Below are 14549 nucleotides of genomic sequence, written 5' to 3'. Positions count from 1 at the left end.
TCTATATATCACATGATCATAAAATCCTGACTTCTCTTTGCTAATTTTGAGTAATCAGGAAAAACCCTAGCCATTCATCAGTAGCTGATTATCCGGACGATAATTCTTTTGACCTGTCTTGACTTGAGTTTTGTCGTAGATCATTGTATCCCCATATGCTCGATGCCTATACAAGTATTTGTCCTAGTATTATTTTCTGATAATAATTATATGTAAATGCCCAATAGAAATTCGACACGAATGACTCTCCTTTTTGGGTTTTTAAGGTATTCTGTCTTTAAATGAAAATGAAGCCGGAAAATGGTGGGATTTGACTATAATTTTGGTCAAACTAAGAGAAACAGATAAAATACAATAAAATAAAGTACACATAGGGAGTGTTTTGGTGGTTGTATGGAAAAAGAAACTAACAAGTAATCAGAGCCGTTGTCGGATGGACTAAATATGAATTAAATACTCCCAAGTCCCACCAATTATTATGGTTTCTCAGCATTTACCAATGTTAGATATCACGATTACACCATAACATTTCGTTCACTGAAAGGTTGCCTGTACGAGAAAACTCATATCCAGTGCTTCTTAGCCCATGTAGCAGCCAGCAACAACAGCTACGTTTCTTTGGTTACGACCGTCTACCGTACACAGTTTGACAAAGAGAAAAACGTAGATTCACGTGATGAGATCGTGAAAATGCTAATGGTAATGTCATGGGCAAGATTATAAAGTAGGTTAATCTAGTTTTTTATGAATTTGGAATAAGTATGTAGTAGGACGTGTAATGGAGTAATTAATTAGTGTATGTCAGATATTCGTAATAGAACGTAGAAACGAAGAAACCTCGAAAAGAGAAAGAAGAAGTAGGAAATGACTAGTAAATAATTAATTTGTTTAATCTTACGAAGCTGACAGTCTTGAGTCTTGAACCCTGATACCTGCAAAAAGTAGTACTGCAAACTCGTGCGGCTCAATTAAGAAACCTCAATAGTCAGACCCTAGTTAGCAATTCGGGATTCGGCAAACGTACGGAACGGCAAACGTACGAGTATTATACGGTTTTGTAAAATCCAGATTCGGTCCAAAATTCGGTCAACGGGACGTGATTCGTCAGTAATTCGGAACGGCATACGTACGTATATAATTCGATTTATAAATGTGAGTTCGGCTCTGAAAATTCGGTATCTATATATAACAAATAATTTGTATTTATAAGGTCATAGACCAATTTTTATGCATATGTGTGAGTTATTTAAAGAAAAAATAAACTTAATATGATGATATTAATAATATATACAACATTAGTTATCCAAGAGGACGTCGTATGGTGGTTTAGATGCTTGGTTAGTGAGTTTGAGATCTCTCTCACATTCACCTTCAAATCTCTTCAGTCGTTTTTGTTTCATAAAAATTACAACACTTTAAATATTCGGTCGTGTATGCTCGGGAGGCAGTAAAGCCCAAAAAGTGGAGTCTTTGAAAAATAAAAGCTAAAGAATTTATGGCGAATTAAGCGGACGTATCATTCGGGATACGTAAAATTCGTGAACGGTTCGCGAATAATCCGGGAATGCCACATAATACGCGATTTGGGTTCGGAGTTGCAAACGTACGCGAATAAGACGGTAAAATTCGTGATACGGAAAAATTCGCGAATGATTCGCGAATCATTCGCGAACTTACTAACTAGGAGTCAGACTTCTTTTATCACAAAGAGAATAACATTTTACTAATTTTTTTAATCCCACGGGCCACTATAAAGTAACAAGCCCTTAACCATGCAGATACAATGTCCTTTACTTACTCTTTAGCTTAATTCCGGTTTAGTTTAGGGAGGAAAACAAACTTTAGGATCCCTTTTCATTGTGCTTATAGTAACTCATTTCAATGTTCCGTGCTTTGGCTGTACAAGTTTAGACGGAAAATATGGGACTACGATGTCAATGAAATCTAATTCTAACATGTGATAAATGCATCTGCCGGATAAAACAAGCAGAGAAATAAGGTTTCTCGACTAATCAATCAACGTTAGAGTACTGTAATGTACCATTAGAATTGGGCATCACGATACTTTTCACACCAAACATGAATAAGTGCCCATTCACTTGATCTGTTGTGCAAATTTGAACTTTTTACCCATAGAATACCACTCTTGAAATAGTAATCACTGCTATTTTCACTAGTTAAAATACCTCTGTAGTGGAATAGTTTCTTTGTTGTGTTTGCCATCCACTGTTTTGATGGAGATTAATTAAGTGTTTGATAATATAATAATATAAAATATGAGTATGGGTCATTCTCTCTAGTCTGTCCACTGTGTCTGGCTCCATCTTAGTAGGGACCAGGGGGTATCTAGATATCCAAGACTAGACTTCTAGGTTGATTTCATTTCCTAGGCTTCTGAGCGTTTTTATTTTTATTTTTATTTTTATCATCGAAGACTGTAACTTATCATCATCTGCATAAAAGCCTATTTGCTTTCTTCTGCTCTACCTAGCTCCTCCAGCTCCAGCCCCTTATTTTGTGTAAATAAGGTCATAATATATACTAATAAATTAATGTAGTGTCTCTCCCTCTCTCTCTCTCTCTGTTTGTCCTGTCTTTTATGTATGGGAATTTGATGCTACTAGCTTTTGCATGCTTCTTGCCTTCTTGTTCCCAACCCACACCATCGTATTTTGCAATCTCATATCCGCTGCAAAGTCTTTGAGAGAGATAGAGATAAAGACAGAGCGAGAGAGAGAGAAGAGAGAGTCTCTTTTTAGCTCTCTCTAATAACTCTCAAGTAGTCATCATATCTCCTTATTCATTTCATCCCACTCCCCTCAAAAACTAAAACTGAGAGACATCTATATATATATCTGGAGAAGAGACTCACAGATAGTTGAGCATATACTCCTGATAGATATATCTATCACTAATTCTCCCCATGGTTGGAGGTGTTTGTTTTGTTCTCTTAGTTAGTCTGGTTGGATTTGTTTTGGGTCTCATCTTCAACCATTTCTTGCCTTTGTTGTTGAATCTTGGTCTTCCCACTCCAAAGGGTACTTTTGGGTGGCCTCTGCTTGGTGAAACCCTCTCTTTCTTAAAGCCTCATTGTTCCAATTCTATCGGCTCTTTCCTTTACAACCACATTTCAAGGTAGAAATTACACTATAGATCATTCATTCAGTAACATATATTACTGATCTTAATTAGTTTTTTATAATAAATAATGCATAATTATTTGATGTTTTCAGGTATGGGAAAGTGTTCAAATCCCATTTGTTTTGTTCCCCAACAATTGTATCATGTGATCAAGAACTCAACTACTTCATACTTCAAAATGAAGACAAATTGTTCCAATGCAGTTATCCAAAACCCATTCATGGTGTACTTGGGAGTTCTTCCATGCTTGTGGTTGTGGGAGAAACGCATAAAAGGTTGAGGAATATGGCTTTTACACTGGTTGGAACAACTAAATCAAAACCAGAATACTTAAATGACATTGAGAGAACAGCTATCCAAATTCTAAATACTTGGAAAGGAAAGCAACAAGTCTTGTTTTGTGAAGAAGCTAGAAAGGTAACCAAAACCTTATATATTCTTGAAGATTAGAGATTAATCATCATAAGAAAATTTTAATGTTCAAGATGTTTATCTTTGCTAATCTTTATGATCTTTTTGTTTTTGTTTGCAGTTCACGTTCAATGTTATCGTAAAGCAGATCCTTGGGTTAACACCAGATGATCCACAAACATCAAAGATATTAGAAGATTTCCTAACTTTTATGAAAGGATTGATCTCTTTTCCAATGTATATTCCTGGAACCCCATATGCAAGAGCTGTTCAAGCTAGGACTAGGATATCTACTACTGTCAAAGCAATGGTAGAAGAAAGAAGAAAATGTAGAATTATCGAGGGTGATAATAATAACAGTTCTAAGATGAATAATGGTGATTTTCTTGATATGCTTATATCAGTTAACACTTTGTCTGAGGATGAGAAAGTGAGTTTTGTTCTTGATTCATTACTTGGTGGTTATGAAACTACTTCTCTCTTGATGGCCATGGCTGTCCAGTTTCTTGGTCACTCACCATCTGCATTACAACAATTAAAGGTGACTGATTGCTCCCCCTCTTCCCCTGACTCTCAACCTATAATAAATCCTGTATTAAATTCTTACCTTTTGTTGTTTTTGTCTTTTTTTACAGGTGGAACATGAAAACATAAGAGGAGGCAAGGAGGAAAATGAGTACTTGAATTGGGAAGACTATAAGAAAATGGAATTTACTCAAAATGTAAAAGAATTTCTATCTCTCTCTCTCTAGCTTTACAAAACTTTCTAGACTGTGTTGTCAACAATGGCTAATGTGGCTTTTTGTTTTTGTTGGTGTTAAATGTACTTGTTTTTTTGAAAATGTGTAGGTTATTAGTGAATCTTTGAGATGTGGGAACATTGTCAAATTTGTGCATAGAAAAGCTCTCAAAGACATTAGATTTAAAGGTATGCTGGGATTTGCATTATCTCCATTTACATGTTAAACAGCTACTACTATTTCCTTTACAATAAATCATATTGCATATGCATGCATGAGCTTCAAAAAGGAGAAGAATAATTAGAGCTTCTTCTTAATAATTATTGATTTCTAATAATTTTGTTTCTTTTTTATTTTTTCAGATTATATAATTCCATCTGGTTGGAAGGTCCTACCTGTTTTTAGTGCAGTCCATCTAGATCCGTCTCTTCATGGTGATGATGCTCTTGAGTTCCATCCTTGGAGATGGGAGGTAATTTTCACTAATTTACATATTACAGTTTTAATCCATAACCATCTGTTTAATTCATTAATAAATCAATGACATTTGCAACAACAAAAAGTCCATAAAATTTGCTAATCAAATCAGAGCATCTTATGTTTAAATTTCTTAATATGCAGCTCAAATTGCTGCATTATTATTGGACTCTTTAAAGAACATTTCAAATACTATAATATTTTTTACTGTAGATCATCTATTAATAATTGACTAAATTTTTTTATTAAAAATTTCAGAATCAGAGCCAAACATGCAAGAAATTCACTCCATTCGGTGGAGGACCAAGATTCTGTCCAGGATCTGAACTTGCTAAAGTTGAAACTTCATTCTTTCTCCATCATCTTGTTCTTAATTTCAGGTAAAAATGACTCAGTAAATCTGTGTTTAATCTTGGGTGTGACATCTGTAGTTATTCTTAATGAGCTTGTTCAGAAGTTTTTAATCTCAATTTAAATTCCTGAATCTTTATAGATGGAATCCTGAAGGTGTTGACCAGTCAATGGCATATCCGTACGTTGAATTTCAAAATGGTTTGCCATTGAAAGTGGATCAGATTTTATCAGAGGCATCCTGTTGATTTGAGAAAGGACCTTCCCTGTGATACTTTTCGCTTCTGAGGGCCAGTTAAAAGTTTCAGCACAAGCACAGAAGACCCGAGAGATATTCCCAGTGAATGAGGATTCCTATTGTAATATTTCTAAAAAGTGAGGGATTTGTGTGAAAAAGAGGTGTAATCGGATAACTTTCTCAGTAAATATATAAATATAAATATCATATATATTTCGTTCTCTAGTAATGCTAACAGGCCATTGTACCAGCTCAAAATCCAGTAGCAAATGCGAGTCTAAGCTTAATAGAACCACAGCACATACAGTCAGTAACATAACTGCACTTTCCGTAAATTTGCTGGCTTCTTTATGAATTCGTAGCCCCAAGGACGTTGGCAACTTCCACTTAGTCCTATAATGCCTATCCCAAATTTAATTTCCTATACAAGGGTAAATGGATGACAAGGTTTGAACATCTAAAGTTGCATTTTTCATATATTATGCATATGAGTTGTGACATAATGTTTTCGAATGTGTAAAGAAAAGGATCATAAGTAAATAGAAATATCCCAGGAACTGATGCCGTGAGGAACTGATAATGTTAAGAAGTTATCGTCACCTTTGTATTCGAAGTCTACTTCTTCAGAGTTTAGAGTGCACATCTTTGGTTGTGCGCTTGCATACGCTCCAAAACGACCCGAACCTCTCCCTTCAATGTTAATTCTACCTTTTGGTGGATCACTGAAGAAATTCATTGTTCCAATTGCTCCCCCAGAATTGTACATATCTATTAACCCAATGGGTGCAAACTCGAAATTTTGACAGTAAACCTGTAGAAAACCAGGACAGAGCGAGGTTATGGTTTGAGAAATGTACTATGAGAACTAGTCCAGATGCAACTGTGAGAAAAAAAAAACCTTGATTGGAGATATCGTAAAAATATTGCATTGCAAGATCTTCAACGTCACATCCAGAGATTCTTTCTTTGGCAATCTTGAAAGAGATCCTGAAATTGCACGGGCATAACGAATATGTTAGAAAAAATATGTGATATATGACTTGATATCATGTGCCGTAAACGTGCTTATATTGCCACCTAAAAGCTAAAGTTCCATAAATGTGATTTCCATATTTATAGCTTATTAGACTGATATAGATAAATAAAGGGAAGAGTGCAGAGTGCACAACATTTGTATCAACAAAGGCAAGTCACCAAGAACTTCTGTTTGCTCAACAGAGAAATCCGTATTTCTTTTATTATAAAATTCAATACTTGTGTTGAAGGTTACATATACTTGTGTTGAATGAAAACACGGCACTGAAATCTGTACATGAATCCCCAGAAACTTCTTCAAAATACTCGACATCACTGGGACTGATCTGCCCTGTTAATTCATGACTAGTATCACTCTGAACAGTGGTAGAATCATCCATGCAAGGCCATGTTCCAGCTCCTTGGCAGTTGAATACGCCCAGAACTCCAGAGTAATTATTCAGGTTCCAAATCTTCAGAAGACTTCAGTCATGAACCAGAACAAAAACCAAGTGGTTACTTTTAATTGTATATTGATTCTTGAACAATCTAGGTTAGTAAAACTGGTGGCGCAAAGTGAATTTTCTACTTTCAGTAGGGACTGTAGATTCAGAATACATATTGCTACAAAATTCAAGGAGAAAGCATTACCTCTTTCCATCCATAACAGGGTCAGTGAATAAACAATCTTGGGTTGGTCTCCCTGGGTATTTAGCTCTAAGAATTGACCCATCGGGGAGTACAAGTTTCTTAAGTACTGTGAAGTCATGCTGCCGAGGTTTATCGCTGCAGTCAACGGTAAGAACAAAAATGAAATAATTGGATAATATTCCTAAAACAAGAGATACGGATGGCTACAATGGTTCTGATTAATCTTTAGGAAAAGAATCTCTGATGCCAGATCCCATTGGGGTACATCTCTTAACACTTCATGTCTCAATATTCTCGCCCACGGATAGTAATGCATTTTTGTCTCCGGTTTCTATTTTTTCTTTCCATTTTTCTCTCATAAATCCTACCTAATATAAACTCCGCAACCCCCCACAGCTCTAGCAACTGCATGGAATTCAGCTGCATAATGCTTGCTCTGAAACATTCCCCGAGGGTAATGGTTAGGCCCGAGAAGTAAAGAAAAAGTAAAAGCAGCATCATAAGATATCAAAGGTTGGATCTTACATAGAACATATCCCAGTCAGGAACCACCACTTCACCAAGAAAGATGCTGTTAAAAGATACAGCAGCAATGTGCAATGTCTGTTTTGTTGGGTCTTTTGGCCAGTAATCATCAGATGCTCTAGTAATAGCACTTCTTTTCGAGCTAAATTAAAGCTTCAGTCAGATAAAATTACCAATTTTCTTAAGAATTTTAATCAAAGTGAAATCAAGCTTAGTGAGTTTGCTTACTGATAAACAGAATCTGTACTCTGACCCATGCAGCAAATTATACTGTTGTCTTGGAAGTTTGCAGCTATTGATTTCTCAAGCGCTTGCTGGAACTGTCGTGTGAGAGAAACTCTACCTCCTAAACCAGTCGCAATGGTTTCTAGTATGTTTTGTACATCAACCTTAACCCCATCTACATCCTGTGAAACAAGATAGCTGTGCTGGTCGTCATAAAATTCAGATATTTTATCTGGATCGATCACACCGACACCATACTTCTCCATGCAATCCATTGATAAATCCCTCATGTTTGCTAAATTTCCAGGTGATTGAGTAGGATTGATAAGCTTTGAGTTGTATTTCTTAGTTTCTGGCATGTCTGGATGAACTCCTCCCCAGTACCCCATCAGTGCATGCCATACATACACATACCTACAATTTTGAGGTGAACAAGGTCTGAGTTTACATTCATAATTTATGGTGAATATGAATTCTATGTAACCCTATCAATAACACAGTTGATTAAACCACCATAGGTACATGTGAGTTGGGGCTCACTGACGAATCGATGGGCCTTGACAATGAGATTCATGGCTACCAGTCGATATGATCACACAAACTGTTTGTCAATTAAGCAATATTAACATATTAGTTGATCTTTAACTTAGATTTGCAGGTTTCATTTCAGTTCTGAGAGTAGCCTATGCCCATTCATTTCAGAAGATTAAAAGGTAGAGACTTTTAAGTTTAAACATAAAAGCAGCAACTGGAATTAGTGAGCAAAGAAACCATACTTCAAGCCGAAGTTCTGTTTAATGTCTGCAATAAAACCCTTCAGACCACTTGCTGCCACCTTAAGAGCTTCATTTCCTTCTGTACGAAATTTACTATTTTCTCTCACGCTGACCAATCTGCCTCCAAATCTATAATTTGCCATGAGAATAAAATCAGAAGTTCAGAGGAGCAGTAATTTCTTATTGACATCTGAAGGGGGAATGAATAAACTTACTGGGATCCCTCAACCACTGGTTCACCATCCTTTTGGAACTCATTATCTATATCTTGCCACCCATCATCTACAATTAAAAATCTCGCTGGAGTGCCTCCCTCAGATAAGCTGTTAAGGAAAAAACCCGTAGGACAACTTGGAAACTGCGTTGGATGTTTGCATTCCAAACAACATTACCGAATGAAAATATACTAAACAACCTTTTCAGTCCTTCTTTAATTCCCTGAGGGTTAACTTCTTGATAGAAAGCATCCCAGGTGCACCAACCGAACCAGTCTAACATTCCAGGCATCTGGTTAAAGAGAAGAACCCAAGTTTTACATCTGTTATGTCTGAGATAGTAGTGTAGAGGAAAATTCTGCTGAATAGGAAGAGGTGAAGCACCTTGCCTTCTTAGATTCACGGAGAGCAAAGGTTCCCAAGTGCTTCTCTAATATCCTGCATGAGCTCAGAAGTCAACAACTATCCATGGAAGGAAAATACCAAGGAATATGCGCTCCACGTTGACCAGCTTGAGGATCAAGTGTGTATCCCATGGCAATAGTGTTAATCTAAATTTTCCTGAAACTGAATCCTAAGATGTGGGAGCCGACCTACTTCATAGATTCCTTCACCAGCTCAAATGGATTATCACCATAATTCACAGAAACTGCTTTCTGAGATTGAGATGTACCTATAGTTGGGTCACCTGTAAGAATGATCAAAGCGTGAACTAGAAGTTATATTCAACTTCTTCTTGTCGGGCAGGTGTGGCTGCAAATTGTTACAACCCCATACAGAAAGATTAAGGTATATGTCATTTAGCTCAGAATAGTGTACCACTTTCCACACAAAACTCGAGCTCGTTGGCAGAGTTTCCCTGCAAGCTAGTTCTGAATTCACCATCTAACACAGGTAAAATTAATACATAGGATGTGTTCCCATTAGATCCTTGAACACAGTCCTCTGCTGGTCTGGCTTCTAAGAGCAACATCTGCGTCTCAACAGGCACATCTCTCCCTGAATTCCCTACTCGTGGTATCATCCACCAAAGTTTAAACCGGAACAAACACAATAATCTGACATCCCTGCAACACAAAAAAGACTATAAAGGTTTGTTTATCTAGTAATGATCAGATAAAAGGTACATTTCAACCTAATTCACATCCTAACCAGAGTTAAGGACAACATTGAAGCATATACTCGGATTCTTAAACCCACTTGATGTGCAATGTTCAAATGCACCACAAATTAGCATTTGGTGGGTAATGGAAACAAAATTCCCCGCAATGGACAGTGGCAATAATCTAGCAATCCTATGTGACCCAACTGACAAACACTACTTAAGATTAATAAACCAGCAATTACATGGTCTGAATAACAAAATCTTAAGTTCAGAATAGAATACTTACTGAAGAACTCCAAGCGTGAAGACATGCCTACTACTAGTCTCTTTGGACGTCGCACCCACAAACGCCGAACCATTAGTCCACGGTGTTACAAGTACATTGTCCGGCACCTTTGTCAGTACTTCATTACCATTAATCTTTAAGTTCCCATCTCTTAAAGTGGGTTTTGCACCTAAACACATAGATGGTTTCCATATCCTGTGAAAACGCATGGACCCATTTGAGTAAACCCTTTGATTTGGGGATAGAAAAAGAGAAAAGCTAGAGTTTAGTTGCAGAGTCCCTAAAGACGAAGAAACCATGGTTTCCCAGAAATTTCAAAACTGCTAAAAAAAGCCGTTAAGAATTTCCCGGAAAATATAGAGTCAAGAAACTCTACATGGAGACACGATTGGAGGAGAATGTGAGTTCTAGTTATCTCCCAATAGATAAGTGACATTTTTCAGAGTTCCAGAAATGTTTCAACGACAATATTGTCATTCGTAAGCGGAAATGCTATTCACCTCCCTATTCTCCACCTCCCTCTAATTTAAGCCCTACATCTCTATCGAGATCCGCTTTCAGGTTCAGGTGGGGTTCACTATTCTCTTAATATGGGGTTTAGATTGTAGAGAGATGAATAGGGAGGTGGATAATAGGGAGTTGAATAGCATTGCCGCGTCTTAAGAGAGTAAAAAGAATTTCATGCTCAGTATATTTTTTTTTTTTTGTATTAAAGAGAAAAAAAGTAACAAGACCAGAAGGTTCCCATTTTTGTATGTGTACAAAGTTTACATGCTATCAATGATTAATTTCCCGTGTGTAATTAGTGATCAAAAAGGTAAGCCCCAGAAACATTTTTCTTCGCTGCCCATTGGTATATTATTGCTTTCACTTCATTAATTACAACTCATTCGGCTCTTGCTGATTTGTTTGCCATAATTCTGCGATTTTTTTCATCCTAAATGGTTTTGACAATCGCAAACATGATTACAGACCATATTTTTCTTCCCCTGTTACGACCTCTTCTGAATTTCCATGCCTGTAGATGAGCTTCAAGAGATCTAGTTTGAACCCATCTAACATTGAAGCCACCTTAGAAGTAACACCAGATTTTATGCGAGTAGTTGCAGTGGAGGAGAAGATGATTGACAGTTTATGGAGCTTGATTGCAGAGGCAGCAGTTAATATGTTGTATGTTGCAGCATCTTCCGACAAGGTTATCAGTGGTTGGTATTGCATTTTGAGTTGTCATCCACATGAAGATCTGTATTTTTGGAGGCACATATTTCACCCATATGCACTGAGAAGAGGGGAGATTATCTGGAATTGGTTCTTGTTCTATAAGCCAGTTGTAGCAGTTTTTGGTAGAAAATCCTCCTGTAAGGTTGCTTTTTAGAACATCATCCTGATCAATGAGAAGCGGAGGAGATCCTAACCATTCAAAAAGTTGCATCATTTCCAGCATCTCTGAATGATTTAGATTTCTTCTTAGTTTGATGTTCCAAGCATTATTTTCAATCATATCGTGTATACTTGCATCCTTTTGTGTGAACTTTTGAAGATTTTTGGAATTCTAACCTTCAAAGTTTGATTGTCTTTCCATTTATCCCAACAGAAATATATATATGTCTTTGCCACTTTTGATTTCTAGTGTAGATTAATCTTCAATGACAAACTTTTAAAGTTGTATTCCCTTCCAAATACCCCTTCCATGAGGAAGATTAGAATCTTTCACCATAAAATGTGAGGTTTTCCCTTTCATTTTAGCTTGGATGATCTTTCTCCACAAGTGATGCTTTTCAGTAGTGAATTTCCAAGTCCATTTTGACAAAAGATCTTTGTTGGTTTGTCTGAGGTTTCTGATGCCTAGATCACAAGCTTTCTTGGGTCTACACATTCTGTTCCAAAACACCCAACTAATTTTTATTTTGATTGTAGAAGAACCCCATAAAAAATTTCTCATAATTTGATTGAGTTTCTCCTCCACTTGAACTGGCATGGCGAAAAGAGACATGAGGTATATGGGTAAACTAAAAATAGTAGTTTTGATAAGCACAACTCTTCCTGCCTGAAAAAGTGGGGGTCTAACAACACCACCCAATATTTCACATAGCAATCTGTATGGACAAACTCAAATATACTTTTAAGAGAATCAACAAGACTCAATCAATTAAAAGTATATCAACGAGTTTATATCTCTCTTCTTGATTTGATTTACTCAAGCAAGAACTGCGATTTCAAATCAAATACAAGGAATAACTTGGATAGTACCAAAGACAAATGTCAAAGGATCAATCAATATCAATCAACAACCAAAGGTCGGATTTCCAATTGATTGATTCAAACGCACAACCTGTATTATTTCAATTATATAAACAAGTATAATTCAGAAATAGAAATAACACAGACACCAGAAATTTTGTTAACGAGGAAACCGCAAATGCAGAAAAACCCCGGGACCTAGTCCATATTGAACACACACTGTATTAAGCCGCTACAGACACTAGCCTACTCCAATCTAACTTCAGACTGGACTGTAGTTGAACCCCAATCAGTCTCCCACTGATCCAAGGTATAGTTGTACTCCTTACGCCTCTGATCCCAGTAGGATACTGCACACTTGATTCCCTTAGCTGATCTCACACACAACTAAGAGTTGCTACGACCTAGAGTCGAAGACTTGAAAATAAACAAATCTGTCTCACATAGACAAGTCTATCAAAGGATCAATCTGTCTCCCACAGATAAACCCTAAAAGGTTTTGTTCCGTCTTTTGATAATAATCAAGGTGAACAGGAACCAATTGATAATCCGGTCTTATATTCCCGAAGAACAGCCTAGAGTTATCAATAACCTCACAACAATCTTAAGCGTACGGTAGCGAAACAAGATGTTGCGGAATCACAAACAATGAGACGAAGATGTTTGTGATTACTTTTTATCTTGCCTATCGGAGATATAAATCTCAATCCAATCAATCTGATTGTACTCATACGATAGAAGATGCAAGATCATATCACACAACTACGGTAAAAGTAGTATCGGTCTGGATTCACAATCCCAATGAAGTCTTTAATTCGTTAACCTGGTTTTAGAAGATTAAAACCAAAGGTTAAAGGAGAACCGACTCTAGTATGCAAACTAGTATCACACGTGAGGTGTGGGGATTAGTTTTGCACAGATACTAGAGTTCCCCTTATATCGTCTTTCAAATCAGGGTTTGCAATTAAGTTACCTTGGTAACAAAGCAATCAATATCCACCGTTAGATGAAAACCTGATTTAGATTCAAGCTAATATTTCTCAACCGTTAGATCGAAAACTTATCTTGTTACACACACTTGACAATGCACACTTCTAGGTTTGTTAACCGTACCCAAACGTATGCACTTGTTGGTTCAACAATAGTTAACCAAAAGGTTATCCATATGAGAATTCCATATTAACCACGTTATTCTTCACCATAACCAGTTCAAATGATTTCAAATGAACTAGTTAGAGAGTTGTTCAATTGCAAGGAAATCTCATGTACTACACAAGACACAATTGAAGCAAAGATGATTTGATTCACTTGAATCGGTTCATGAACTTTTATAGCCACGGTTTGCAAACTGCATTCCTTAGTCTTTTTAAGTTTAAGTTCAGAAATCATCTTCAGATATATAACCTTCTCAAGTTCGCAGACTAGGTTCGCAGACTTAAGTTACCGGGAAGAGTTTACAAACTCCAGCAGAAATTCTCGGGTATGAGAGCTTCGCCGGTTCGCGAACTAGGTTCGCGGACTGAGTTCGCGGACTTAGTTTCACGCAAGTAGTTTGTCAACTCCAGTAGAAATTATCGGGTTTGAGAACTTCGGCAGTTCGCGGACTTGGCTCACGCCATTCTTCTGGTTCTCTTGATCAACAAAGTTCGCAAACTTTGGTTCAAGGAATAGGGCTTATACATAAATGTGTTTCCACAACAATGCTTATGTCACCATTGGTTATGTAATATAAACTCTCATTTCAATTATTGAAACATTCTTAGAAAACGTTATATAGTTGTTACATCATTTCTCGTCAAAGCAATTTTCAAGATGATCGATACATATCATGACTTTCGTCACATGGTAAAGATAAACTTGGTTAAATCTAAAAGCTTACCAACTCATAGTTCGAGATATAGATAGGCGAGGTATACTCGGCTCGAAATACCAAATGTGTAAAGTCAAAGTCTATATATACAGCGTACGACTTCTTGTCTCAAAGAGTAGGATATAGAGTAGATAGACTTTTGAGTGATAGATAAGTTCAAGTCTTCACATACCTTTTTGTCGAGAAGTTCCACCGGTTCCTTGAGTAGTTCTTCTACTTGTATGATGAATAGCCATGAACTCCTTGAGCTCAACTACACTTTTTATCGTAGTCCGAGATTTAG

General features: G+C 36.8%; 2 protein-coding genes across 2 annotated transcripts; one reads left to right on the top strand and one right to left on the bottom strand.

The window, feature by feature from the left end:
- Window positions 1-2923: 2923 nt before the first annotated feature.
- Window positions 2924-5514, top strand: LOC113285824 (cytochrome P450 724B1-like). Its single transcript, XM_026534574.1, has 8 exons — window positions 2924-3135; window positions 3234-3558; window positions 3674-4093; window positions 4188-4274; window positions 4402-4480; window positions 4655-4764; window positions 5028-5149; window positions 5263-5514. Exons 1-8 carry the CDS (start codon window positions 2924-2926, stop codon window positions 5366-5368), a joined length of 1461 nt encoding a protein of 486 aa, XP_026390359.1. The 3' UTR covers window positions 5369-5514.
- A 354-nt stretch (window positions 5515-5868) lies between these two features.
- Window positions 5869-10550, bottom strand: LOC113285823 (probable galactinol--sucrose galactosyltransferase 2). Its single transcript, XM_026534573.1, has 14 exons — window positions 10156-10550; window positions 9584-9831; window positions 9362-9452; window positions 9154-9202; window positions 8965-9056; window positions 8765-8872; window positions 8550-8678; window positions 7777-8187; window positions 7549-7690; window positions 7392-7459; window positions 7024-7158; window positions 6635-6855; window positions 6257-6345; window positions 5869-6169 (listed from the first exon to the last, which is right to left on the bottom strand). The coding sequence occupies exons 1-14, from the start codon at window positions 10452-10454 to the stop codon at window positions 5888-5890; spliced, it is 2364 nt and encodes a 787-aa protein (XP_026390358.1). The 5' UTR covers window positions 10455-10550; the 3' UTR covers window positions 5869-5887.
- Window positions 10551-14549: the final 3999 nt, after the last annotated feature.

This window comes from Papaver somniferum, chromosome 6 (assembly GCF_003573695.1).
Source record: "Papaver somniferum cultivar HN1 chromosome 6, ASM357369v1, whole genome shotgun sequence".
Taxonomy (NCBI): domain Eukaryota; kingdom Viridiplantae; phylum Streptophyta; class Magnoliopsida; order Ranunculales; family Papaveraceae; genus Papaver; species Papaver somniferum.
The sequence above is the reverse complement of the archived record's forward strand: the minus strand, read 5'-3'. Positions and strand labels throughout refer to the sequence as shown.

Coding starts and splice junctions, on each gene's coding strand:
- LOC113285824 (XM_026534574.1), top strand. CDS start 2,924: ATGGTTGGAGGTGTTTGTTTTGTTCTCTTAGTTAGTCTGGTTGGATTT. Junction 3,136..3,233: donor CTTTACAACCACATTTCAAG/GTAGAAATTACA, acceptor TGATGTTTTCAG/GTATGGGAAAGTGTTCAAAT. Junction 4,094..4,187: donor CTGCATTACAACAATTAAAG/GTGACTGATTGC, acceptor CTTTTTTTACAG/GTGGAACATGAAAACATAAG.
- LOC113285823 (XM_026534573.1), bottom strand. CDS start 10,454: ATGGTTTCTTCGTCTTTAGGGACTCTGCAACTAAACTCTAGCTTTTCT. Junction 9,203..9,361: donor CTGGTGAAGGAATCTATGAA/GTAGGTCGGCTC, acceptor GAGCTCATGCAG/GATATTAGAGAAGCACTTGG. Junction 6,346..6,634: donor CGTGTTTTCATTCAACACAA/GTATATGTAACC, acceptor GTGCAATTTCAG/GATCTCTTTCAAGATTGCCA.